Here is a 26272-nt window from a genome sequence, read left to right as displayed (position 1 = left end):
GCCTGAAAATGGAGTTAAACTCACTCAAGTGAGTAGACATTGTTGTACCCTCTTTCATATGCAAATCCATAAGCTTTTTCAGCCAATACACTTTGCTTGTGGCACTCTTCTGTGCATACAGTTCTTCCAGTGGAGTCCATATAGCATATGCAAAATCCAAATCTTCAATCTTAAACAACAAGGCATCAGAAATTGATAGCTCGAAGGTTTGAGCGTGCAAGCTCATTTATCTCATCCCAATCTTCCTATTCCATGTCCGCCGGCTTTGTCCCTTTGGTTTTGATCGGCTTTTCTTGCTTCTTTTGCAAGAGGATATTGTTGAACTATTTTTGCCAAACTGCAAAGTTATGTGCTCCGTCAAGCTTCTTTATGTGCATTAGATTACTGCTATCATTGCTGCCAGCCATGATTTTCAGCCCAAATGTGACCAAAAAACAGCAAATGCAAGCTCAAAGTTGTCACCCAAGTGACCAAGGTACACACAAGTATCAATTAGCAATAAATAACCACGTAGAAGCACAGATTTCAGATCTGTAATTAAATTTTCTGAAGCATCAAACCATGTGCTACAGCATTATCCAACTGATTACAACTATTCCAAGGGCATATGCATCACATTACATGAGAAATCCCAAATTTTAGCTGCAATTTCTGTTGTACATGTACCCATGGGCATAAATTTTGATATACACAGTCAAAAGCCCCAAACTTTTTGTGCTCAAAGCATCAACCACACATCTGTATTTTTTGTGTCATGCATAGAACAGGTCAATTTTGCCAAAATAGAGCAATTTCAGCAAAACCCCCAAATTTTACCAAGTGTTGATGTCCAAATTGCGTGGAATTCAACCTGCATGTACATAAAATGACCAAATGTTGCACAATTTTTTTCCAAATTGCAAAAGCCCCAAATTGCACGGGGTTCAATGCGTATCAATGTCGAGAAATTGGATTAATTTCAGCCCAATTTCTGCATGTACATGAAAAGCCCCAAATCTCGGGCACAAAATGTCACGAACTCTTGCAATTTCCGAGACAGATATCATTGTTGCATCTTGCTCGCACTAAATCTGGAAAAATCCCCAAATTTTCCAAGTCGTGCGTGTACTAATTTCAGTGAAATTGAAAGAATTTCACTAAAATGTGAAAAGCCCCAAAATTCCCAGGCAAATGTGCACCGACTTCGCAAATTCTGAGTCAAATCGTCCAATTTTGTGTTGAGATCCCCAAATTCGGGAAAAGCCCCAAATTTTTGGGCCAATTTTGCACAAATTTGAGATTTTGTGCTTGCGTGTGCGAACCTTGGTTAGAGGAAGAGGATTTTCAACAAGTTTTGAAGAAGAGAGAAAAAAAATATGGATGACGGGTCCGTCGACTCGTTAGACATGCACCGTGAGCCCCGCCAGTTGTGTGCTGTGAGTCCTGCTGGTCGTGTGCGCCTTTTGGCGATTGGTTGTGACTATTGCCTGTTATGTCTTCTGTGTGGCCTGTCAACTGCTGCAGCATGGCTTGGCAACTGCTTGGAGGCCTGCTGACTGTTGCTGACGTCAAATGTTGCATGTCGTGACCTGTCCGCTGCTTGTCGTGGCCTGTCTGTCGACTCTCCTGCTCGCCTTTGACTATCCACGATGCCTGCAGCTCATGACTTGCTCGTCTATCCTGTTCGAACTTCAAGAGGCACGAACGCCTCAATCGCAGCTCTGATACTAGTTTGTAGGGACCGATTAGGCACAGAGATCGAGGCAGATAATCGTTATGTGTAGTGAGAGACAGAGAGTGCGAGAGACTAGAGTAGAGAGTGAGCATATTTTCAGTTACAATGACGAGTGTACCTTTAGGTTTTTAGATAGATTTATATGTGTAAGTACAAGTGCTAAGGGTGTGTTCACACCCGAGCACATCTAAAAGCCATGAGACTTTTATTCCCAACAATCTGTTGTTGGCTTTATGGATGCAGACTATGTTGGTCATGCGGATTGCAGAAAATCTACTTCTGGGTATGTGTTTACTTTCATAGGAGAAGCAGTCTCTTGGATCTCCAGGCTACAAAAGTGTGTTGCATTGTCTACTACAAAGGCAGAGTATGTGGCTGCCATTGAAGCATGCAAGGAGGCTTTATGGCTTTCACGTCTGGTGGGATAGCTTGGCATCACACAGAGTAACTTATTTTCCATTGTGATAGTCAGAGTGCTATCATGCTAGCACATAATCCTGCCTTTTATGCAAAGACAAAGCACATACAGGTGAAGTACCACTTCATGAGAGATGTACTTGACAGCAAGAGCATTGAGCTTGTCAAAGTGCATGCAGATGATAATCCTGTAGACCTTCTTACGAAGGGTCTTCCAGCAGGAGGGCGGTTTGCTCATTGCCGACATATGATGGGAGTTGGATAGATATATGCATTTCAGCCTTGTACATACTAGACTTAACTGATTCTTTCCTCCTCTTAAGACACATTGCCTTTAGGTGGGAGGTTGTTGGGAATAAAGGCCTTGCGTCTTTAAATGTGCTCGGGTGTGAACACACCCTTAGCACTTGTACTTATATATATATATCTATCTAAAAACCTAAAGGTACACTCGTCATTGTACCTAAAAACGTGCACACTCTCTACTCTGCTCTCTCTCACTCTCTCTGTCTCTCGCTGCGCGTAAAGATTGACTGTCTCGATCTTCGTGCCTAAACTGTCACTACTGTGTGTATGTGTGTGAGTGAACACAAGATAGTGAGCAAGATTAGCCAATAGTTGCACACTCAAAGGATGCAAGTTTTTGAATGATAGAATGAAAGTACAATAGGTCTTAAGTAAGTTAGATCTATCCGTAACTCAATTGGAGTTAATTTAACTCTAGAGTCTAGTGTCACTACTTTTAAAAGCCCACACATACTATGCTTTGATACTTTAAGAAGTGTCCATACCACACAAGTTACATTGGGCACTACCCAAAATTGGCAAATTTTAACACCCTTGTGCAGTGCCAATGTGATGAAAGTATAGAAAGATCAATCACCAAAGGAAAGCAAGCTCAAGGATTTTCCAAAAGCCTTAAACTTCTCATGAGGTAGTGCTTTGGTGAAAATGTGGGCTTCTTGTGTAGGAATTGTTGGGGATAAAGGTGCTTGTGCCTACGCCTCCTTGTATTTACTACACACACTATGATCGCATACGTGTACACTACAAGTGGTAGGCACCCATCGTTATTACTTTATTCTTTATTCTTTTAGTGACTATTGAATAAGGGAAGGCCGGTCATACCTTGTGATTGTTGGAGATTCCACATACGGTGTCTCTCTCTTTGGCCCTCTTACTTCATCCACCATAGCTCTTTCTTTGCTCTTGCTTCCGCTTGTGTGTTTCCACTCAGGCTCTACCTTTCAATTGGTATCAGAGCCAACCATTTGAGGAGCTTCTTCATCCTTTGCTTCAGCTCGGATTCAAAGCTTTAGCTCAATGTTTCATGGCAACCATTGTTTCTTCCTCTTAAGGTATGCAATGAGTCTTCTTTTTTTCTGGCTTATGTTGGCTTGCTTTTAGCTTGTTGAGAAGCTTTCTAGGGCTTAGCTGAGTCTTGTTGATCACTTATTGAATTGAGAAGTAGCCATTCTATCCATTTTGAGTGGATATAGAGCATGCTGCAAAAGTCATAGACAACAATGACAGCTGTATAGTACTTTCGTATTTTGACCATAACTTTTGTATATGATATCGGATTCAGGTGTTCTATAGATAGGAACAAAGAGCACGATGAGAACCATAAATCTAAGTACTCACAGAGTTGATTTTGTATAGTTTCTAGTTCTTGTACATAGAAATTGTACATAGAGCATAACAATTTTGGTTTAGACAGCAAATAGTAAATTTCATAATGCATATTTGATGCTTTGGGGATGCTATTTTGGTGATTGGATGGTATGGTTATGTTTTGGGATGCTACTTGTATTTTAGAGCTTGATTAGCTCAGTTTTGCAGAGATTTATTGCTATCGTAACAATTTGGATAGCAAGCATACAATAGTGAGCTTCATGCTTTGAATGCCTATTGTGCCTACATGGTATTTTGGGTATGCTATATGTCTACGTGATGTCTATAGAGCATTGATGTATGAGCTCGGATATGGTTATAACATGCTTTGGTACTTAGATTTTAGCAACATTTGATGTACTTGGGCTTTGGTAAGTTCCTTTGAGCTTCCATACTTACTCACTTATAGGTATTGAAGGTTTATTGGGCACTTATACTCCCAGATGTATTTGTGATGCGCTTGGGCTTCTCGAATGCTTTGATATATATATCTTGAGCTTTGCTTGCTCACTTTGCATTCTGGATTTACTTCCAATGGGAGACACTTGTATTTACTTGGCAAAGTTTGGTTCTTTGAGACAGTGGGACTCTTGGTTCATGTATGCTCTCTTGTATGCTATTGGACATAGTTATCTCCACTTGTGGGCTGATTTGATTCTGTATCGATATACTGCTGTCTTCATTTCAACATTGTTGTAATTATAATTTTCAGCATTGTCTTGGAGAGCAAACATTGTACGTTGGCAATCTATTGCTTGTAGTTAGTGGACGGCTCTATACTTTGGTATTCCCTCTTGTTTTGCCTTTATTTTGGTTGAGTTTTAAGCTCTCTTGGATTTTACATTGGTATACTGTTATTATGTTTGGTTCTTCGAATGATAATGCTATTTTTAATATTGAAAATCTTGATGGCACAAATTTTACCTATTAGAAGATGTAGATATGGGAGGTATAGGTTCAAAAGAAGTAGGTTGGGCCTTTGGAAATCAAAAGTGTAAAGCCTAAAGACATTAATTAGGATACTTGGGATGAGTTGGATGAGCTATGCAAGTTCACTCTTATATTTTTATTGTCAAAACATGTTTATTTCAATGTTGTGGCATTTGAGGATAATGCTTGATAGTTATGGGAAAAGATATGCAATGTTTATAACAAGCAAAGTCTTGCTTCATAGATGTACTAGTTGAAACAACTTATGGACCTTTGAATGAAGAAAGGGACTAGTGTGTTTGTGTATTTGAATGAGTTTCACTTGATTTTCAGCCAATTGACTTCGCAAGGCATTGAGTTTAAGGATAATCTTCCTACTTTGTTCTTGCTTGCGACACTTTTGGAGTCATGTGACACTTTTCGTATTGCTATGTGTATTAATATGCCTAAGGATAGTTTGAAACTCCAGGATGTGAAGGGTGCCTTACTCACAGAGAAGATAAACAGGAAGAAGGTAGATGCAGCCCCTACTTCTCATGCATTGATTGTTAGAGGCAAACATGATGGTAAGAGTGGTAATGACCATCGTAGTAGAGACTCATAGAGGTCTCAATCTCATAGTAAGTCTCATAGTTGCAAGGCCTCTCTTGCAAAAGCAAGGTTATATTAGGCCATAGTGCTATAAGAATCAAGATGCACAATGATAAGCGCAAGGAGAAAGTCAAGGGCAAAGTGCACATTAAGTCTGATGATCGTAGTATTGTTCCTAGTAAGTTCAACATGACAATTGAGGAGATAAATACCTTGGAGCTTGAGTTTGATGATGATTACATATTGGCAGCTTCTTCTTTTGATGCTTGTCAGTTGGCTGATGCTTTGTCCACTTTTTCTGTGTTGGTTGCTTGATTGAAGGGCTTTTTCCATGGTGCTCCACATTGGACTGGTTTTAGTTCTATTGCAACATGACAAGTTTTGTGAGACTAGGAACTGACTTGGCATTGGTAATGTTGGAGTGCAGTTTGCTTCAGGTAGTACTTTTATTTTGCATAATGTATACGATGTTTTGTCTTTGATCAAAAGCCTATTCTCTATTGGATAGTTGGATGATGTAGGATATTATGTGTATCTTTTGGTGATTCCATGTGAAAGATTATCTATGGGAATCTTGTCTTGCTTGAGGTACCAAGGTTGACAGTCTCTATTTCTTGCTTGTATGTGGGTCTATTGATTATGCTTTGGCTGTGGCTGACGTACCACATGTATGTTTATGGCATCGTTGCTTGGGCACATGTCTTTAAAAGAAATAAAAATGCTTTCTTATTTGTGATATCTTCCGTTCCTTGATTACGAATGTTTTGATTTATGTGATTATTGTTTATATAGCAGACATACACATAGTTCTCATAAGAAGTTTAGCATCACGTATAGCAACTAGTCTTGGTATAGGCTGAAATACGTAAGGTCAGATAATGGAGGTGAATATGTCTCTAAAGCATTGAGTAGTTTTGTGATGAATGGGGTATTAAGCGTCAGTTGATTGCCTCTTACATCCCACCCTAGAATGGTGTTGCCAAGTGCATGAATAGGATCATTTAGGAAAGAGTCCATTGTATGCTTAGTTAGATAGGCTTACTACAACTTTTTTGGGCTAAAGCAGTTGCTATTGCCATACATTTAATAAACAGATCCCCATGCATTGCCATTGGTTGTCAGGTTGTAGAGGAGGTATGGTTTCCAAAACCTTCCTTATAAGTGCATCTTAGAGTCTTTGCATGTGAGGTTTTCTAGCATGTGCCCAAGGACAAATGTAATAAGTTGGATTCTAAGTCAGTGAAATGCATATTTCTTGGTTATGGAGATATAGGTGAGATAGGCTCTTATGGGATCTGTAGGCTTAAAAGGTTATCTGAAGCCATGATGTTGTTTTCCATGAGGAGAAGATGCATAAGCAACCTGAGTAGATAGTTGAAGTATACATGGTGATCTTTTAGGAGGAGCCTCCTGTTACTATCAACCAGCTAGATAACCTGCAACTGATGTTCTAGTGGCCTATGATCATGATATTGGACAAGATGTATAGGTCCCATAGCTTATTTTGCGACAGTCTACTAGAGATAGACGTTAGCCTGATGGATTTGCACTCTCCATGGACTTTGTTATGGTGATAGATTCTAGTGAGCCTCTTACTTATGAGAAGACTATGTGTAGAGGTGACAATCACTCTTGGGAGAGGGCCATGCAGTTTGAGTTTGATTTACTACAGTAAAACCATACATGGGATTTGGTTACTTTGTGTAATGGGAAACATGCATTGCCATGCCAGTGGGTATATAAGTTGAAGAGTACCCCTGGACGCCCTATGCTAGTACATAAGACTAGATTGGTTACTAAGGATTTTAAGCAGGAGCATGATATTGACTTTTATGAGATCTTTTTTCTTGTAGTCAAGATGACTATCCTATACTTGGTGTTGGCCCTGGTTTGCTCAGTTAGATCTGGATCTCTATTAAATGGATGTTAAGATAGCTTTCTTACATGGGGATTGTATGATGAAATTTATATGTAGTAGCCTAAGAGCTTTTAGGAAAAGGGTAAGGAACACCTAGTGTGCACGTTGAGAAAGAACCTTTATGGTCTTGAGTAGGTACTTAGCGAATGGTATCATAAGTTTGATGTATTTATATGGTTGCAGTCTTACTCCCGCAGTGATATGGATCCATGTCTCTACACGAAAAAGGCTCATGATGGCGGCCTTATTATCTTGGTACTTTATGTGGATGATATGTTGATTGCTGGGAGAGCTCATGATGAGTTGGATACTTTGAAAACTCATATCAAGAAGAGCTTTGAGATGAAGGACATTGGACATGCTTCACATATTCTTGGGATACACATTACGCATAATCGCTCTTAAGGGCTTCTTTACTTATTACAGGAGTATATACAAAAGGTCCTTGAGCGCTTCCATATGTATGATGTTAAGCCTATTGATTGTCCTTTACCTTCCCATGTAAAGGTCAGTCATGCAGATTATCCTTAGTCAGATGAGTAAGGCTAAGATGGCTAAGATCCCTTATGCATCCGTAGTAGGCAGTTTGATGTATGCTAGGATAGCCACTCGTCTTGACATAGTATTTGCAATGGGAGGTATGGCATGCTATACAGCTACACTTGGTTGACAACATTGGGGCACTGTAAAGGGTATCATGAGATACTTGAAAGATACTACAAATACGAGCATTTACTATGGTGGTCAAGATACTATAATCATGGGTTACACTAAGTTCAACTATGCAGGACATGCAGATAGTAGGAAATTCACCTTTGGGTATGTCTTTTCTTTTGTTGGAGGTGTTGTTTCTTGGATGTCTAGGGTGCAGAAATGCACGGCCTTATCTACTATTGAGGCAAAGTATGTTGCAGTCATTGAGGCTTGCAAGGAGGTCCTATGGTAGCAGACCTTGGTATTGCTGTTACTTCTACATTGCATTTGGATTCTATGAGTGCTATCCAGTTAGCCAAGAATCTGGTCTTCCATGCAAAGATAAAGCACATTAAGGTGCACTATCACTTTATCAAGGAGATGGTAGAGGATAAGTCTGTTGAGCTTTTCAAGATCTCAATTCATAAGAATCCTATAGATCTACTCACTAAAAGTCTCTTAGCGGAATATTTTGCCTTTCTTAAGAAAATGATGGGCGTAGGATGAGATGATGCCTATTCCTCATCTTGTTGTAGTTTATGTGCATTTGTATTTTGTTACTTTTGCTTGTTCTCTCCTCTCTAGAGACACATTTGCATTTAAGTGGGAGGTTTTTGGGGGTAAAGATGCCTGTGCTTATGCTGCCTTGTATTTACTAGTAACTACACACATAGTGATCACACACCTGTACATTGTAGGTGGTGGGCGTCCATCATTATCATTTTATTCTTTATTCTTTCAGTGACTATTGAATATGGGAAGGCTGGTCATACATTGTGACTGTTGGAGTCCTCAGTCTCCACATACGGTGTCTCTCTATCTCGCTCTCTTACTCCATCTGCTATAGCCCTTGCTTTGCTTTTCCTTCACTCTACCTTTCAGGAACATACATCAATTTGATCTCTCATGTATAGCATCTCTCTATGATATAATGGTAATGTACCTCAATGTGTTTTGTACGAGCATGAAACATAGGATTCCATGCCATTGCAATAGTACTTGATTGTTAGAAAAAATGGGTATAGGTGTCAAAAGTGGTTCAGCAATGGAAGCATAACAACATGTTGAAACACAAGACAAGAGAAAGAAAAAACACAAATACAGATGAGAACTCAAATGTATGCCCGGGAAACGGAATCCATATCGAACACGAGACAACAACATACAACAGTGAGTCACTGGCTGTGTGGGCACCCTAACACTGACTCTTCTCTCCTCAAAAGAATCCATAAATGATGGTTGAAGTACTGAAGAGGAGGAGGAGCCCTAGCAATATATAGGCATAAAATGGGGGGAGCATTAAATGCAGTCGGCCAACATTAAATGCTCCCTAGCCCTAAAAAGGGCACCAGAAAATGCCAGAAAAAATACTATAAAAAGGCCACAGCCTGTGCAACACAAACTCACCCTGAGCTGACTAATCTGCTAACAATAGGACCTTCCAATGAAATCTATAGATTGGCTAGTAATCTACATAGCCATATACATTTCACCATTGCTGTGAAGGCTACGGTGTACTCAGCCTCACAAGACGAGGTAGCCATTGTAGGTTGTTTCTTATTTAGCCATGAAATGCATGAATGGCCTAAAAAGAAATAGTATCCACCAATAGAGTTGCCTAATGTTTGAATCACCAGCCCATTTGAATTGCTATAAGCCTATAGGCACAATTCTACCCCCTAGGATATAATAACGCATATGACTAAGTACCTTGCAAATATTTGAAGATCTGCTTAACACCTTGCCAATGTACTGTCATAAGCCTACTTACCTTCGGATGTTGCAAACTTTATGTTAGGACGTGTGTTGCAAAGATAGATAAGACAACCAACAGCCTAAGTGTAAATTGCAACATTAGACATCTCTTCACCATCCTACATTGACAGCTTTAACCCTAGCTCAATCAGTTTGCACATGGGTTTGCAACTTTTGCATATTAAACCTATGCAAAAGCTAATCCACATCCTACGCTTGCGAATGATGCCATGCTGATTTTGGGTGAATTGGATCCCCAAATAGTAGTGTAAGCAGCCCATATTTGATATAGCAAAAGCATGTTTCAATTCAGCCTTGAAATATGCAATTTTATGCTCTTTTGGTCTAGTAACCAGCATATCATCTACATAGAGAATGATCACCAGGAAGTCCTCCCCTTCATTCTTAATGTAGAGAGTAGGAGCAGTTGGACTCTTTGTAAAGCCAATGCTAGTCAAATAAGCATCAATGTTAGAGTACCATGCACGAGGAGCTTGTTTTAAACCATAAAGAGCTTTATGCAATTTAGAGACCATGTGCTCTTTTCCTTTCACTACAAACCTTGGAGGTCGTGACACATAAATATCCTCATGTAGATCACCATTCAAGAATGTGGTCTTGATGTCCAATTGATGTACTTTCCAACCATAATTTGCAGCCATAGCAATCACACACCTAACCATACTCATATGGGATGTAGGGGCAAATGTCTCCTCATAATCTATGCCTTTCCTCTGTGCATAGCCTTTTGCTACCAAACATGCTTTGTACTTGTCTATAGTACCATCAGCCTTGCAGTTGAGTTCAAAAACCCATTTGTTACCAATGAAGGTGGCAACTCAACAAGATCCCAAGTATTGTTGTTGGCAATAGAATCCAACTCTTCTTGCATGGCCCACATCCAATGTACATCCTATTGGGTTTCTTTCAAGGAAGTAGGCTCATCATCATCTCATAGTGAGCTCATAAGACGTGTTCATCACAATAATCATCTACTTCCAACATATTAGCCAAATGAACCCCCCTTACATGATGTGCTGCATGTCTAGCAGCCCTTCTAGTGCGTTGAGGTAAGGGAGCATGCATTTTACTCTCGTAGAGAGTTTGCAACAACCATCTTAGAACTCTTTTTGCTATATTTATAGCAGCTCTTTCTTGTTGTATTGCACTCTGCATGGTCCATTGCTAGAGGCATACCATCATCAAGTACCTGTTGATCGGGAGCATGTGATGTAGCAGCAGCTTGCTGTAATAAGTCTGTCCAATCATTTACAGCAGGCTCAAATCCTGAAGAAAGTGGTAAGAGGCCTTCAAAAACATCACGAGAGTCATAGGTGGCTGGCATTTCAAGTTGATAATGGGAAAAGGCCGCATTTTCAGCAAAAATAGCATCTTTATTGACAAACACTTTCTTTATTCATGAATCATACAACGGATAGCCTTTGCTTTCCGAATTATAGCCAATAAAAATGCATTTTAAGGCCTTGTCATCAAGCTTTCCACAAAGCTACTTCGACACATGTGCATAGTCTATGCATCCAAACACTGGAAAGTAGTCAACCTTTGGTTTCTTTCCCATGCCAAGCCTTAAAAGGTGTGATAGTCTTGAGTGCTTTTGTTGGTACAGGATTCAAGATACGATTAGCTCATTGAAGGCCCTCAAGCTAAAACTTATGTGATAGCCCTTTGCTCTTAAGCATACATCTAGTCATTTCCTCGAATGTCCATTCTTTCTTTTAGCAATACCATTTTGCTGAGGGATCATCCTCACAGTGGCATGATGTGTGATACCTGTTTCAAGAAAAAATGTCTAGTGCTCGTGTCTTCATGCAACCACATATTAGAGTGTAGTTGTGATTTTCAAACAATATGCACGGCACCATCCTTTTTGAAAGCAAACCTATGCATTTTACCCAAGATAGATCCTTCACATGCATGTGGAGGTGGGGTCTCCACAGGAGGTGAGGCATCCACCATCTCACAACGATGAAGGGTCATCAAATTGCCAAAGCTCCTATGTTTGAAGCAAGCATGCCATAGCTTCGCATTCTCCATAGTGGCCATAAGAGTGCTAATTGCCAAAGCATCATGGGAACTTCTCTTGTATGTGTTGCCTTATACAAGGTGCTTGATGTTGAGAAACCACTTTAGTTCACAAACTTCATTTAGGGTTTCGCATTGATAGCCACAAAAAGGGTTGGTGTCCATATTTTGGCCACTTTTATAGTGGGCACCCACATAGTGGTGCGCCACCAGCCCGGCTCATCTTCCATTGCCTACTGTCATCATTATCCACCTCGCGTTAGCATTTGGGCTGCTCTCCTTGTGTTTGATAGCTCTGACACTTTGGGATTTGCGTTTTGCTTCCTAGGTTATTCCTTGGTATCAAAGGACTGCAGTTCGCTCCCTTGACAGTTGATGATTATCTTCCACATCTCTGACGGCATCAAAGGACTGTGGTTCACTCCCTCAACAGCTATCCTTCACCTTCGAGCGATTACTTCGATAGCCCCCATTGCCTGGAGGACTACGTTTTACTCCCTTCACTATGCAAATTTTCCATAGATGCTGCCGCCTGGTTCAGACAGGACAATGTAGTTATCGTTTGAGCTTCAGCTCCTTTGTACCAGCTTTTCTTCTCATAGCATGATTCGGTGCATTATCACCATGTTCTTCTTGTGTTTCTGAGTTTCTTTTCTCTCTCAGTGTTTGCCATATATACTCTGTGTTACTCCCCGCAAACCCTATTGTTTCTGTACTGTTGCTTATCTTGACGTGGTATGAGAGCATACTTGTTATTTTGACATGGTATCAGAGGATACCTATTATTTTTGACATGGTATCAGAGCGTAGGAGCTCAAAGAACTAAAGACCCTGTTCATCAGAGAAGGCAAAGACAAATTGCAGGTTCATCTTCTACTGATTTCCTCCATTTTTGTTGCATTACTAGGAGACAAAGATACCTTTCTCTTCCTCTCCCACCACCCACCCATCCTTTTGCAGGTTGACACTCCGGTGTTATGACTTCTTCACAGGCTGATAGACAGACAACTGGGTGCTCCTCTTCCGACATCAATAGAACCCCCATTGATGCTTGCCGCCATGGACCTTTACTCCCTACCACACCAGAGTATATGCGTCTACCCCCAAGCACTTGTTGTGCCACCTCTCCCTTTTGTGCCAAAGTTTATTCTACATCAGCTTTCAGATTTTTATGCTCAAGATAATAAGATGCATTCGATATGCACTAAGCCCTTTCGAGCCATAGGCGGGTTGACTGGTACCACGATCTTCTCGCGACTGCTGCAATTCACTATAGAGGTTGCTTCTACTTTTTCTAGGGTTTCAGGATTGCGACCTTGACAACCTACGGCTCTCTAGTCTACTTTCTCAAGAGACAGTGATTGTTGGCTACAGTCTCCTTGGTAGTCTGCTCCTTCGAGAGACGGTGATTGTTCGACACCTTCTATTACTTTGGCTCCGCAGTCGGCTCCATTGAAAGACAGTGACTGTTGCCCACCCTTGGCTCAACCTGAGCCTCTCTTTTTCCCACCCTCAACTACATAGGTTTGAGAGGCCACCTTTGGGAGTTCTTCAAAATCTTCAATACCCCAAATATCTTATTCGGCACGACCGACGACACTTCATCATCAGATGATTCAGAGTCTATGATCCATGAGTTTTTAGATTCCCTATCTCTCATAGAGGGGGATTTACTCTTTTTGCCCTTCGAGAGTTCCTACTTCTTCTTCGGCTTCAGAGAGGGACCCCTCTTTCACCACCCTCAGAGGGGATACCTACTCATCATGAAAGTCGTCACCTACCATTTACTCTTTTGGGATGGTTGTCCTTGAGCAATCATTTCTCCTTCTAATACTGAAGATCTTTAGAGACTGCCTAGATTGGGGCCTTGGAGGTTCAGCCACAACTTGGTGATGAGACCTTCGAATTTCTTCCATCATGGAGTTACGGAGCTAGTGGCTTCTCTCCTAAGGTGGTGTTAGGTTCAACAATTCATTCGGTCTACTATCCCTTACTATAGGTTACCTTTCAGGTGGAAATTTTGGATCTCCAAGAACCTCTTCTTCTTCATTGTATCTCTCTTCGCTCCCCTTTCTTCATCCCTTTTTGGGTGTGAGAGGGGGTGTTGAGAAACCACTTCTTCAGTTTACACACTTCATTTAGGGTTTCGCATTGACAGCTACAACAAGTACTAGTGTCCATATTTTGGCCATGTTTACAATGGGCACCCACACAGTGGTGCGCCACCCTAGACTGCTTATGCCTATAAATAGGCAGTCACTTCATTCATACTTTATTTCTACCACCCCACCACTCTTCAGTCATTCTTCACCCCCTCTTCCTCCGTCATCAGACACCCTTCCCTTTTCTCACTAGCCCCTTGCCCTCACACCCCTTCAAGAGGACATTGCGGTTCGTGGCTTGTGGCTGCCTTTACCCTTCCTCTTCTGCTTCAGACACCTTGTTCCAGCATGAGGCCTTGCGTTTGGAGCATCTTTTAGCTGGCATTACTATCATCTGCTTGGTGTCAGCACCCTTTTCCATCAGGCTCCATCTTCACCTGCACTTTTTAGTGTAGAGATCTTCTCCTTGGCTGGCGTTATCGTATCCACCTTAGCATCAGCATTCTAGCTTGTGGCAATAGTCTACATAACTGAGCATCAATGATTTTATCACTTGTCTATCACAAGGGCTGCTGGGACTTGCGTTTTTGTAGTCTAGCTCCTTCTCCATCACCTGGCATCACTCGTTTGTCACAGAGGTTGTTGGGACTCGCATCTTTGCAGCCCGGCTCATCTTCCATCATTTGGCGTCATCATTATCCACATGGCATCAGCATTTGGGCTGCTCTCCTTGTGTTTGACAGCTTTGACACTCTAGGATTTGCGTTTTGCTGCCCAGGTCACTCCCCAACATTAGAGGACTGCAGTTTGCTCCCTTGATAGCTGGTGATCATCTTCTACATCTCCGACGGCATCAAAGGACTGCGGTTCGCTCCCTTGACAATTGTCCTTCACCTTCTAGTGATTACTTCGATAGTCCACTGCCCGTAGGACTACGTTTTGCTTCCTTTACTCTGCAGATTTCCCATAGGTGTTGCCATCTGATTCAGACATGACAGTGTAGTTATCTTTTGAGCTGCAGCTTTGCAGCTCCGTTGTACCAGCTTTTCTTCTCATAGCATGATTCAATGCATAATCACCGCGTTCTTCTTGTGTTTTTGAGTTTCTTTTCTCTCTTGGTGTTTGCCATACACACTAAGCGTTACTCCCCGCAAACTCTATTCTCTCTCTACACAGTCGCTTATTTTGACTTGGTATGAGAATGCGCATACCTGTTATTTTGACATGGTATTAGACCTATTATTTTTGACACTTGACAAGGGAAGAGTGTAATCAAGCTCTGTCTTTGACAATACACTTGTCATCCTCAAAGATGACCTGAAATCCATGTTCATTGAAAGCAAAAATAGGCGAGATTTTAGTGATACTAGGCACAAACAAGATACCTAGAAGCATAAAATCTGAGCCATCCGCAGCAGTAATCAAACTGAACCAATGCCACTCACTAGGCATTGACATGTTAGCAAATTGTGTGGCCACCCAAGTGATTGGAGGGGATTGGTGTGCATGGGTTGGATACCCTTTCATGTAGGTTCCCATCAATGCTTGGTTTAGGACTGGAATTCCCACCACCGTTGCACCACCACCACCACTTGGCTGATGGATAGGATTGAAACCTATGGGGTACGTGCCTAATGGAATTGTACCCACTGGTGGTGAATTTTGGATTAGATGAATGTGTGTATGCTGTAGAAGATGGAATGGGTGGGAATTGAAGTTATGGAGATTGGTTTTGATTAAGTGATGAAGTAGCACTGAAAACAATTACTGACTTTCTGCTTCTTAAATCACATCTTCTTATGTTCGCATACTAGTATGGATTTGGGTCTCCATTGCTACACCCATTATCTACACTTCAGAAGGAGAAATGCAGACCATGCACACTTGCACACACACATACACACTGGCATCTTTCTAGACACAACATCATGTGCCTGCCAAATTGCCTGATAACTTGTATCTGGTCAGCTGAAATGCTTGTAAAAACCCACAGAAAGTTCCTCTCGACAACACTAATAATTGAAATCTCCCCTATTTATGCAGGAGGCTGCAAAATCAATTATACCTCTTGTGAAAGACTTTGCTCCAGATGCTGAAGCAAGGTGGGGCATTGAGGGCCTAAATGACATCTTTAAGGATAGGTCCATTCATGGTGTTGCTGTTGTTGTGGCTGCCCAAGTTCAGGTCGGCATTTGTAACACCTTTTAAATCCTTTTGCATATTCTGGTTCTGGATGCTCTAAATGTTTGAGCTTCAAAACAGTAGTCAGTCTCTCTAACATATCTTTTTATGAGCACAGGTTGAAATAACCCTACAGGCATTAAAAGCTGGGAAACATGTGTTGCAAGGTATTTGAGACTTGTCAAATTGATATATCATATATCAGCTTTCTATTATTGCTTTAGCTTTAATTGCCTTGCAATCAGTGTCCGATTAGACATTTCAAAAACAAATAAATTTGTTTCAATATGTTTCAATTATTTTTTACCGACTGACTTTCCATTGTCTGCATACTTTGGTATCTACTTTATGTGCTGCTTGATGCTTTGAAGAGAAGCCGGCTGGTACAAGTAAGTAGAATATTTTTCAACTCATCTCGCTTTTTTGGGATTTCTACTTTCTACAGGTCGCACTTGTCTTGGAAGTTTCTATTTTGTGCCAGTCTTCATATCAGTAAGCTTCATCCTGGAAAATTAAACAAGATTATGTTATTCTAAGGATTCAATACAATACATGAACAAATCGGGCTCTAATCAAGTGGACAAAGAAAAAACAAATTCGAACAACAATATAATGATGATGAAAATGATTGAATAGGTGCAATAGTCTAAACAAGGTACAATGCAGTTGAATAGGGGCCAAGCTGCTGTAGAAGCCAAGCCTCTAGCGAAGGTGGGAACTAGAAGGTGGTAGTAGTTCATATAGGTATTAGGGATACTTAAAGAGGTGGTTCAGGCTGCATGATGCATAGGGACCAGGGATACTCAAAGAGACAGTCCGGGCCGTGGGGTGCTGAAGTAGAGTTGAAAATGCCATGAACAGTAGAGTAGAATGTGTTGTCACTTGTTAGTATCCCAAATGTGAGCAGCCAACTAGCACTTGCAGGTAGAGCTACTAGACTTTGAGATATATCTATGCTATTTTTTGGGGGCCAGAAAGGTGTGGCTGATTATATATACAAGGCCTCTCAAGGAAGTTTGGGGGGGATGGTGGAAAGACACAATGAGGGAGGAGTATAGTGCTATTTGGGTTTGCCGTCTTGTAGAGTGAGAGAAAGGCTATGGCAATCCCAAGTATGAAGGAAGTGTTATCAATGTTGAGAGTCTTCTTGGGGCTACTCCCAATGGCCTTTGAAGGAATGGATGATGAATGACAAGAGCTCAGCCAATTTGGCATATATTGGGAGGAACTCTATCATCGGGACATGAAATTTTGAGATGCTTTAATCTTGACGATAAGATTTGATTAAGTTATTAATCAAATGTAGAAGGTTGTTTAGCACATGTGATGCACATGGCAATTATTTAATGGTAACAGGCCAAGGACCCTGAGGATGGAGTAGGTGTCAAAGGCAAAAGTTATGATGAGTTATGTTGGCTGGGCTTTGGGGATCAGTTGGTGTCAGTTTTGACCCTAGGACCATTGTTTGGCCAATAAGTGTTAGTAGTGACACTTATTGGCCAATAAGTGTCAGTTTTAATCCTAGGACCATTGTTTGGTTAATAAGTGTCAGTAGTGACACTAGGGACTAGCATTAATTAATTAATTAATACTAGTCTAAGGGTCAACATAGGTTAAGGACCACTCCAGGTTGCAAATGGCCCAACCAATTTAATTATGGATGGGCACATTTAATTTTGGGCAAGGTTAGAAAGTTCGAAATTAATTTGTATGATTATTTAATTTTGAAAATTAATTAAATGGCTAGATAATGCTAAAAAATGGGTTTAAAAGGCTAGTACTTGGCAAAAATTCCCGTGCAAACTGAGAAAACGTTTTTGGGGGACTGGGTCTTAGCCATTTAGTTTTTTTTAGAGGGAGAGAGAGAGAGAGAGAGAGAGAGAGAGAGAGAGAGAGAGAGAGAGAGAGAGAGAGAGAGAGAGAGAGAGCTATGGTTAGCGAGGAGAGAGCTGCGATGGCGGGGAGATGGACGGCGACCCTTCTGCTGCCGCGACCTGCCTTGCCGGTTTCTGCACGTTGACCTGCTTGCCCGTCTGACCTGTTCAACCCGTCGCGGGACCTGCCATCAGACCTGCATGTCGACTTGCACCGTCTTGCTCGCGATCAGACCCGCCCTCGCTATCAGACGCCATCACCTGCTAGACCTGTCCGCCCTTGCCTGTCTGACGCCGCCCTCACCTGTCAACCACCGCCATCGCCTGTCAGGCGCCGCCCGCGCCTGTTAGCCGCCGCCCGCGCCTGTCAGCCGCCGCGCTCGTCTGCCAGACACCGCCCTCGCTTGTCACACGCCACCCTCGCTAGTCAACCGCCGTGGTGCTCACCCCAAGTAACACCTCGTTTGTGGCAGTGTCTCGCAGGGCGCACTGATCTTTTCTTCCTCTCAGCGAGAGGCAGCATCTTCTATTCGAGCCTGAGCCTGCGCCTCTGGGTTCTGCGACCTGCGCACGGAGACAGAGCGGCCTTGCCTTCACACAGACACTGAGAGAGAGAGAGAGAGAGAGAGAGAGAGAGAGAGAGAGAGAGAGAGAGAGAGAGAGAGAGAGAGAGAGAGAGAGAGAGAGAGAGAGAGAGAGAGAGAGAAGAGAACCTGAGACATCAGCTGACCTGTGACCTGGCCGACCTGTGACTTGGCTGACCTACCCCGCGGACCTGCAACGTTGCCCTTGGCTGCGCGCCCTGAAAGAGAGAGAGGACAGTAATATGGCTGGCCTGGATATGGATTTCATCGACCGGACAGTGGCAGCCCTTGGTTCTGATTCTGATACAGAGGAGCCAGAGGATATGGTGCCGTGCACGGAGGAGATGCCTTCTGGTTCTGACCTGCCGCCTGCGGGCAAACGCTCCAAGCATATTTCTAATGAGACAATGGGCCCTCAGGAATGTTCCTATGCGCAGGTTGCCTCGGATCTTGTGGATTCGCAGGAGATTGACTGGGAGCATTTGCTGGACTTTGCCAATACTTTGCTTGGTGATTATGTCCAGCATAATCATGAAGCTTTTTCTGACTCGGGAACTGATGAAGTGCTGGAAGCCACGGTGGACCCGAAATCAATCTTGCGGTCTTTTTCGGTGTTTTATGACCGTGCAGTTAGACTTTTCTTCACTGGTAGGATCCCAGTGCTTTCCCATATTCGCCAGTGGCTGTACCATTTATTACAAGGGGAGTGTGTTGAGGAGATCTTTCTTGGACCCCGCAGCTTTTATGAGGTGCTGCTAAAATCAGAGACACATCGGGCTGAGCTCCTGTCCAAGTTGCCATTATTCTTTGATCGCCGCTTGGTCCATGCTGTGCCATGGCTCCCTATGGCAGACTTTCAACGCCTGCTTCAACGAGAATGCCCGGTATGGGTGGAAGTGGAAAATTGTCCGGCGGTCTATTGGCCATTGTTAAAGGAGGCGATGGCAGTTGTGGGAACAGTGCTGGTTCCCCCAAGCCTAAGGGCTATGAATAGAAACCGTTTATGCATGTTACGGGACACAGTCAGGAAAAGGCCTGCGTGGCTTTGCCTCAATTGCTCTGGCATGCATCCTTTGCACTTTCACTTGAAATGGGGCAACTTTGCAGGACATTGCTTTTCATGTGGTAAATTGGGGCATTTTATGGCCGAATGCCCAGAGAGACAACCGTCTTCAGATGATGCGCATGTTGTGCTGCCTAAGGATGACATGGTGCTTGATGCTGTGGCACAAGAGGCCCCCCAGCCACCTAATGTTCGGGATAAAGGTAAACAACAGGTCCTAGGTTTGGATCCCCGTAGCAATGATTGGCTCGAGGCATGTCCAAAAAAAGGTAAAAAGTTGGATGCAGGCCTGCTGCCGGATTCTGGGCCTAATGCTTCACAGGATTCTGTGCACACGTATATGCGCAGGAAAGAAATGTTCTCTTCGCAGCAGGCTGCGCGTACTATGGCTCCTTCATTCCCCCGTAATCAGTCTATAAGGAAAATTTATACAGATGGTCCAAAGGGCCCACCTGCTAAGCTGGCATTTGATACTAGAGGTAATGTGATTACACCTTGGGATCGTCGCTATCCCCGTTCCACTCCCAAGGCAGTGGATATTCCATCTATCTCTAAAGCGGGCCGCCAAAATTCGTTTGCAGTATTAGCTGATTTTCTGGATGAGGGTGTCCTGGACGCTCTCGCAGAAAAGGTAAAATCGAGGCAACAGGTGCCTCCTTCCTGATTCTCTTTTTTTGAAGATATATGAAGATAGCCACGTGAAATGTGTGAGGCATTTGCTCTCGTCATAAGCAACATGCCATGTGGACTGTCTTGCATGAGAACCAGTGGGATGTCTTGTGTGCGGTTGAGCACAAGAGTCACGGTGAAGCAGGAAAAGTGGTGGATTGCCATGGATTTCACCTGTTTTATGTAGGGACACATGCTATGCACTATTCGGGCGTGCTTATGATTGTCCATGAGAAATACCAGCCTGTTCTTATTAAAAATGATGTACAGGGCCGCTTTCTGGTAATCGAAGTCTTATTTGAAGGAGAGATTTTATGGTTGCTGGGCCTCTATGCTCCGAATGACCCCGCATCCCGACAGGATCTTTGGACGACTTTGTAGAGCTCCATGTCACTTGGCAGAAGGGGTTTTTTGATGGGAGATTTCAATATGTATGTTGACTCTTCTCAGTCCACTTAAGCAAGACCTCTGGTCTTGGCTCCACCCTTCTTCTTCAGGGTTTACTTTTCATTCCGCACAATATTTAACTACTTGGTCGCGGTTGGACTGAATGTATATCATGCAAGGTGATGACTTTTTTCCTAACATGCTGGAAATGAAAGTCTTGCAGCAATATGCATTGTCGGACCATTTTCCCCTCCAGCTTGAGATGCTTGCACAGCCTATTGCACCTTTTATGCAGTTCCTGGATAGACTCCCTTTACGTTTCAACTCGTCTTATTTGAAGCATCCAATCTTTCAGGGCTATATGCAGCAATTGATTGCCAGGTTCTTAGTGGACTTCGCCTCGGAGGGCTTGGCTTCCTTTGCACGGCTGCTCTCTAATGTGCAGCGGGTTGCTCGGTAGTATGGGATCCATCATGCCTCTATTTGTCGGCGGCGTCGACATGCAGCGGAGGACTTACTGGCTTTGGTCCGTTCGCTGTGCTGGTGGACACCCCAGATGATGAATTTCTCCTGTCACTGGCGATGCGTTTGGCTCATCTTAGTCAAGTATTTCAGTTGAAATCTTATCAGCAGGCCAAGCTGCACAACTTGACTGACACATTGCAAGATAGCGCCTGTCAGACTCATAAGTTCTTTCGGGCCTTGCATGCTTCTCCTGCTCGAGAAAATATGACTAGACTCCAGGATTCAGAAGGTCGCATGGTCACTGATCCGCAGACCATTGTCAATATGTGCAGAAATTATTTTATGAATCTTCTTGGTTCTTCTCCGTCGCCTTCTAGCCAGGTTACGCATGCACGCTCGGTCTTCTATGATCTGGTCCGACAGCAGGTTCCACTTGATATGCAAGCTACTTTGGAGGTAGATATTTGCGAGGAGGAGGTTATGGATGTTTTGTTAAACCTGCCTAAGGATAAAAGTCCTGGTTGGGATGGTCTCACCAATGAATTCTTTGAGAACTCGGCCACCCAGCTGGTGAAGCCATTGGCGGCTATGTTTCAGCAGGTTTGGGAAACAGGGATCATGCCTTCCTATTGGAAAGAAGGCCTTATCAAACTGCTTCCAAAGGTTCCGTCGCCATCAATGCTGCAACACTGGAGGTCAATTTCTTTGATGGGTTCGATGTACAAAATCTTCTCCAAAGTGCTGGCGAATCGGCTTCACAAGCACCTTCCAGCTATTGTGCATCCTCTCCAATATGGTTTCATTAAGGGCCGCAACATTCTGCATAATATCTTAAATGTGCAAATGGCTATTGACTATGCGAGGCACTCCAGTCAGGAAGTGGTATTGATTCAATTGGATTTGGAAAAGGCTTTTGACTATTTAGACTGGTCCTTTATTGCAGAACTCATGTCTGCTATGGGTTTTGGTACTTGGATGTCCCAATTGATCTACACCATTAGTGCTGCAGCTTCTTCACGAGTTATGCTCAATGGTGGGGTTACAGAGCCATTTGTCCTTGCACGCTCGGTCAGACAGGGTTGCCCTTTGAGTCCTGCCTTATTTGCCCTAGCGACTCACCCGGTTCTTTCAATGTTATCTTCAATGGCAGCTTCGGCTCAACTGGCCGGATTGTCTCGTCCTTTGGGACAACACTTCATTAGCCAATCTCTGGCTGATGATAGCTTTATGATTTTGCGGGCGGACAATGACAACATTCTCAAGGCATTAGATGTTTGGACGCTCTTTGGTCATGCTTCTGGTCTTCGTATCAATGCCTTCAAATCAGCCATACTTAGTTGCACGGAGTCTGATTTATCGTCATTGGGTTGGCAGGGCCAGGTTGTTTCCCGTGGATCCATTGTCAGGCATCTTGGATACCCATTGGGGGTGGATGTGCGGCCAAAGGAGCTATTGGACTGGATTTCACAAAAACTGACAGTGAAGTTTATGTATTGGAAGACGCAAGCGTGGCCATTCCATGTCCGCCTCAAAGTGGCTCAGGCAATTATGCTGCCAATGCTCACATATTTCTTGCCATTGCTGCCGTGGACTCCTACTACTTTGAAGGCTCTCACTCGCCCCATTCGTTTCATGTTATGGAAGGACTCATTGCAAGTAGGTATTTCGTGGATTTCATGGTCACATACATGTACCCCTAAACGCATGGGTGGTGGAGCTATTTTGGATGTTGAAACTCATATGTTGGCTCTTCGTTGGTCTCTTTTTCACGCCATGTGTGTGGATCATCACCCGTGGACCATTATAGCCCGTTATTTTCTTGAGGATAGTGGGCTACGCCATGGTAATACACGACTTCGGGGCTCTTGGTGGCATGCCCTTAATGCAGACTCTCGAGTTTCCAGTCCCTCTTCCTCTCTGTTAGTGCATTTGATCGGCTCCTAGAAGGTGGTGCTCCAAAAGGCACGTTGGCATCCAGTGGGGGACCTCCTGCATACTAACTCCTTTCAACTGGAATTGTTGGCAGTCTCGAGATTACTTTCATGCGAAGACAAACATGAGCTCAGACCAAGATTTAACCGCATGGCCCGTTTGGGTGTGACTTCAGTTGTTGCGGATGCTACCCTTGCCACTCGCAATGTCTTCGCATCGTTTCGTACTGCTAGGAGACTCTTCAGGATCCCGTGCGGATACCGTGATTTATGGGAACAGCTTTTGTCGGTGCTTCGGGGTAGGCAACCCTTTCTTGCTCTGTCCTTGGCAGGACTGGGACCTTGCAGGCAGATTGAGTCTGGAAAACACCTCTGCTAATCAGGTCTATCATCTTCTCATTAAAGATCATCAATGGCTGGGTGTAAAAGCTAATACTCTCTGGGGATTGCGGAAATCTCAGTCATGGTGGAAGGCAACTGTGATGGAGGGCTGGTTGAATAAGACACCTTTCAAATGCAAGGTCTTTCTTTGGCGGGTGATGATTGGTGGTCTTCCTCTTGCCTCGGCCCTTTCCAAGCGTAGAATCTCGAATGGCAATTGTTTCTTCTGTACCACTACTGTGGAATCGGCTCGATATCGATTTCTTTCTTGCCTGCTCGCCAAGAAGATCTGGTCACTCTTGTCACAAGTTTGGCGCGCAGTGGTGGGGTCCTCCCTAACTCCTTTCGACTGGGTTTTTGTGCGCCCAAATTACCCCACACCGCCATAGTTGCATACGAAGATCTTATTCCACTTTTTCAGATACTGGGGATGCTGGCACATTTGGACCACGCAGAATGCCTTTCTTTTTGATTCGGCCTCAAATGTACAGAGACACATTGCCCGGCTTAAAGGTCTCTTGCATTGGCAGATAGATCTCATTCGGCACAGAGACTTGCTCCCTCGGGAGGACTTGCTTCCCTGGCATATGGCAATTTCCTCTGGGTCTTTGCCATGATTTGTGTAACTTTTTCGTGGCTTTGTACTGGGATTTTATACACGTTGGCCTAGGACCCTCGTGTATTTTGTAATCATGTAATCATGTAAACTTGTACCTTTTTTTCGTAATTAATACAATTACCTTTTACGAAAAAAAAAAGAGAGAGCTATGGTTCATTTTCTGATTAGAGAACAACAATTTGCTGTGGAAGGCAGCCATCTAGGGGCCTCAACAAGTAGGGGATAGTAGGGAGACACCTCCCAAGGACTGGCAACACCATTGTTGATTAGGTGACAGCATTTTGGAGGTGCCTGGCAGTAGATGACTGCATTAAATGCAGGTTGGAGTAAGCAATAGGCAGAATTTAGGGTTTTCTCGTGAAGAAAATCAGATTTCTCTCTTATCTTGGCTTTTTTTCACCTTCTCCAACCCATTCTCAAGGAATCTCAACATTTCTTAGCCATTTTGAACAGATCTCAGCCAAATTTGGTGGACAACAGAGAGGTCTTTGTTGTGAATCCTAAATTTCTATAGAAATTAGGGTTTAGCAGCCACCTTGGGACCCAAGCCAATAGGAGAAGGCATTGTACATTGAATCAACACTTGAAATTCATGGAATTGATAGGGATTTCAAATGCTAGACCATCCATTTTGAATTGGGGCAACGTTTGGCCAGCTGTTGTTTCCGTTTTTGTAATTCCTGGGTGAAAATCAAGGGGCTATTGGCCCAAATTGCTTGTTGATTGTACGTACAGTAAGGGGCTTTTGGATTAGCAAAGGAGATTATGGAATCTCAACTTGTACTCAATTCATTAGCAATTAAAGTTAAAGAAATGTTGAAAGGGGGGCTAGTTTTGGGGCCAACCAAGTGTCTATTGTCCAAGATTATTAAGGTAAAGTGGGCATTTTAATTTATGTTTATTTGCTGATTGTTGTAATTAAGTGCTTAATTAGGTTATTTACCACCCTATTCGAGAAGGAAGGTTGGTTTCATGGTTCATTGCTGGGATATCATCAATTCCCTTGAGTTGGTGGGCTCGAGATACTTGATTGAAGATTAGAAGCTTTGCTCTATTGTTGATATTGCATCTAGCTGAGCATTGGAGCAAGAATGTCTTCAAATAGTGAGATGGGATCAAGAAGGGATGATGTCTCTCAATCTGAAAATTCACAAAGTGTTGGGGAAAATGCAATGCTTGATCTTGGACAAGGCACGCAGCACGGACACCAAGTTGAGAATGAGGGAATTGGACAAGAGATGGGTCCTTCTAGGTCTCTTAAAGTTGATGACCAACAAGAGCAAGAGGAATTTGATGACCATTTTAAAGATTAGTTCATGATGAAAGCTAAAATGTTTATGCAATTGGCAAATGATTCTCAATTTATGAGTTTTTTGAACCCTTAAAGGAGGTCAACAAAGGCAAAAAGAGGAAACTGTCTTCAAGAGCTCCAAGACATCAAGATGCATGGAAGGAAGAGCCAATGCAATAGCATGATGTTCCAAATGTGGGTAGTGAGCATAAGCAATGATGCTAGTGGGGCAATCGATGTATATGCAAGGCCAACTTAGAAGTGCCAATTCAATGCTTTTTGGATAACAAGGCATGCATGCAATGATGGGGCAGCTAGGGTACTTTGGTGGTAGCACTAGTTTCTATGCTATGGTGGGTCAAGGATCATATAAGGGGATATATGACACAAATCCTTATGGTATGCAATAACCAATGCATGGTGTGCAAGGCCTAGTGCATCCGGGTATGGCTGGTAATGTGTATAACCCCATGTATAGCAATATTTGCACGATGTTGGGGCACAAAGTGGCAAGTTTGGCAATGTATATATGCAGTCCACTGTGTTTGGAACTCATGGTATTAATGTTAGTCATGCAAATGCTCGATATAGTGTTGGTCATGAGGAAAAATGTAGCTAGTAATGCATGCAACATATGGGAAAATGTATCTTGGTATGGCTGATAGTATGTAAATTTCCATGCACAATCACATTGCACTAGTTCAAAGTATGCAAACAAGAATGTTTACTAATGCATCTGATGCTCCTAGCATGCTAGGTACACATGAGGGGCTAGTCAACTAGTCTACATCAATGACATTGTGGTCAGAGTTTCCACCAGCCATCTGCTACCATCTAGCGCCTGATTCCAGTCTTCCTTGCGCGTTTCTTGTTGTCGCTAGGTTTCAAGAGCTATTACCTACAATTTGGTGCTGTCACCTACAGTTGGATACTATCACCACATGTTGGTAGCTGTCGTCATCATCTTCTCTCTTCTTTAAATGTTGCGTT

At 43.0% G+C, this 26272-nt stretch overlaps 1 protein-coding gene across 2 annotated transcripts in view; it reads left to right on the top strand.

The window, feature by feature from the left end:
- LOC148014488 (NAD(P)-binding Rossmann-fold superfamily protein) overlaps positions 1 to 26272 on the top strand; it is a 101369-nt gene that overhangs the window by 38301 nt on the left and 36796 nt on the right. For both annotated transcript variants that reach the window (XM_087666344.1, XM_087666345.1), the window contains exons 3-5: positions 15881 to 16021; positions 16137 to 16185; positions 16390 to 16407. In XM_087666344.1, the coding sequence (XP_087522470.1) occupies positions 15881 to 16021; positions 16137 to 16185; positions 16390 to 16407 (208 nt within the window). The remainder of the gene's footprint in view (positions 1 to 15880; positions 16022 to 16136; positions 16186 to 16389; positions 16408 to 26272) is intronic.

This window comes from Lygodium microphyllum, chromosome 25 (assembly GCF_053477565.2).
Source record: "Lygodium microphyllum isolate KBCC chromosome 25, Lygodium_microphyllum_v1.1.10, whole genome shotgun sequence".
In the NCBI taxonomy this organism is placed as follows: Eukaryota; Viridiplantae; Streptophyta; class Polypodiopsida; order Schizaeales; family Lygodiaceae; genus Lygodium; species Lygodium microphyllum.
Note: the sequence above shows the minus strand (reverse complement) of the source record. Positions and strands in the feature narration are given on the sequence as shown.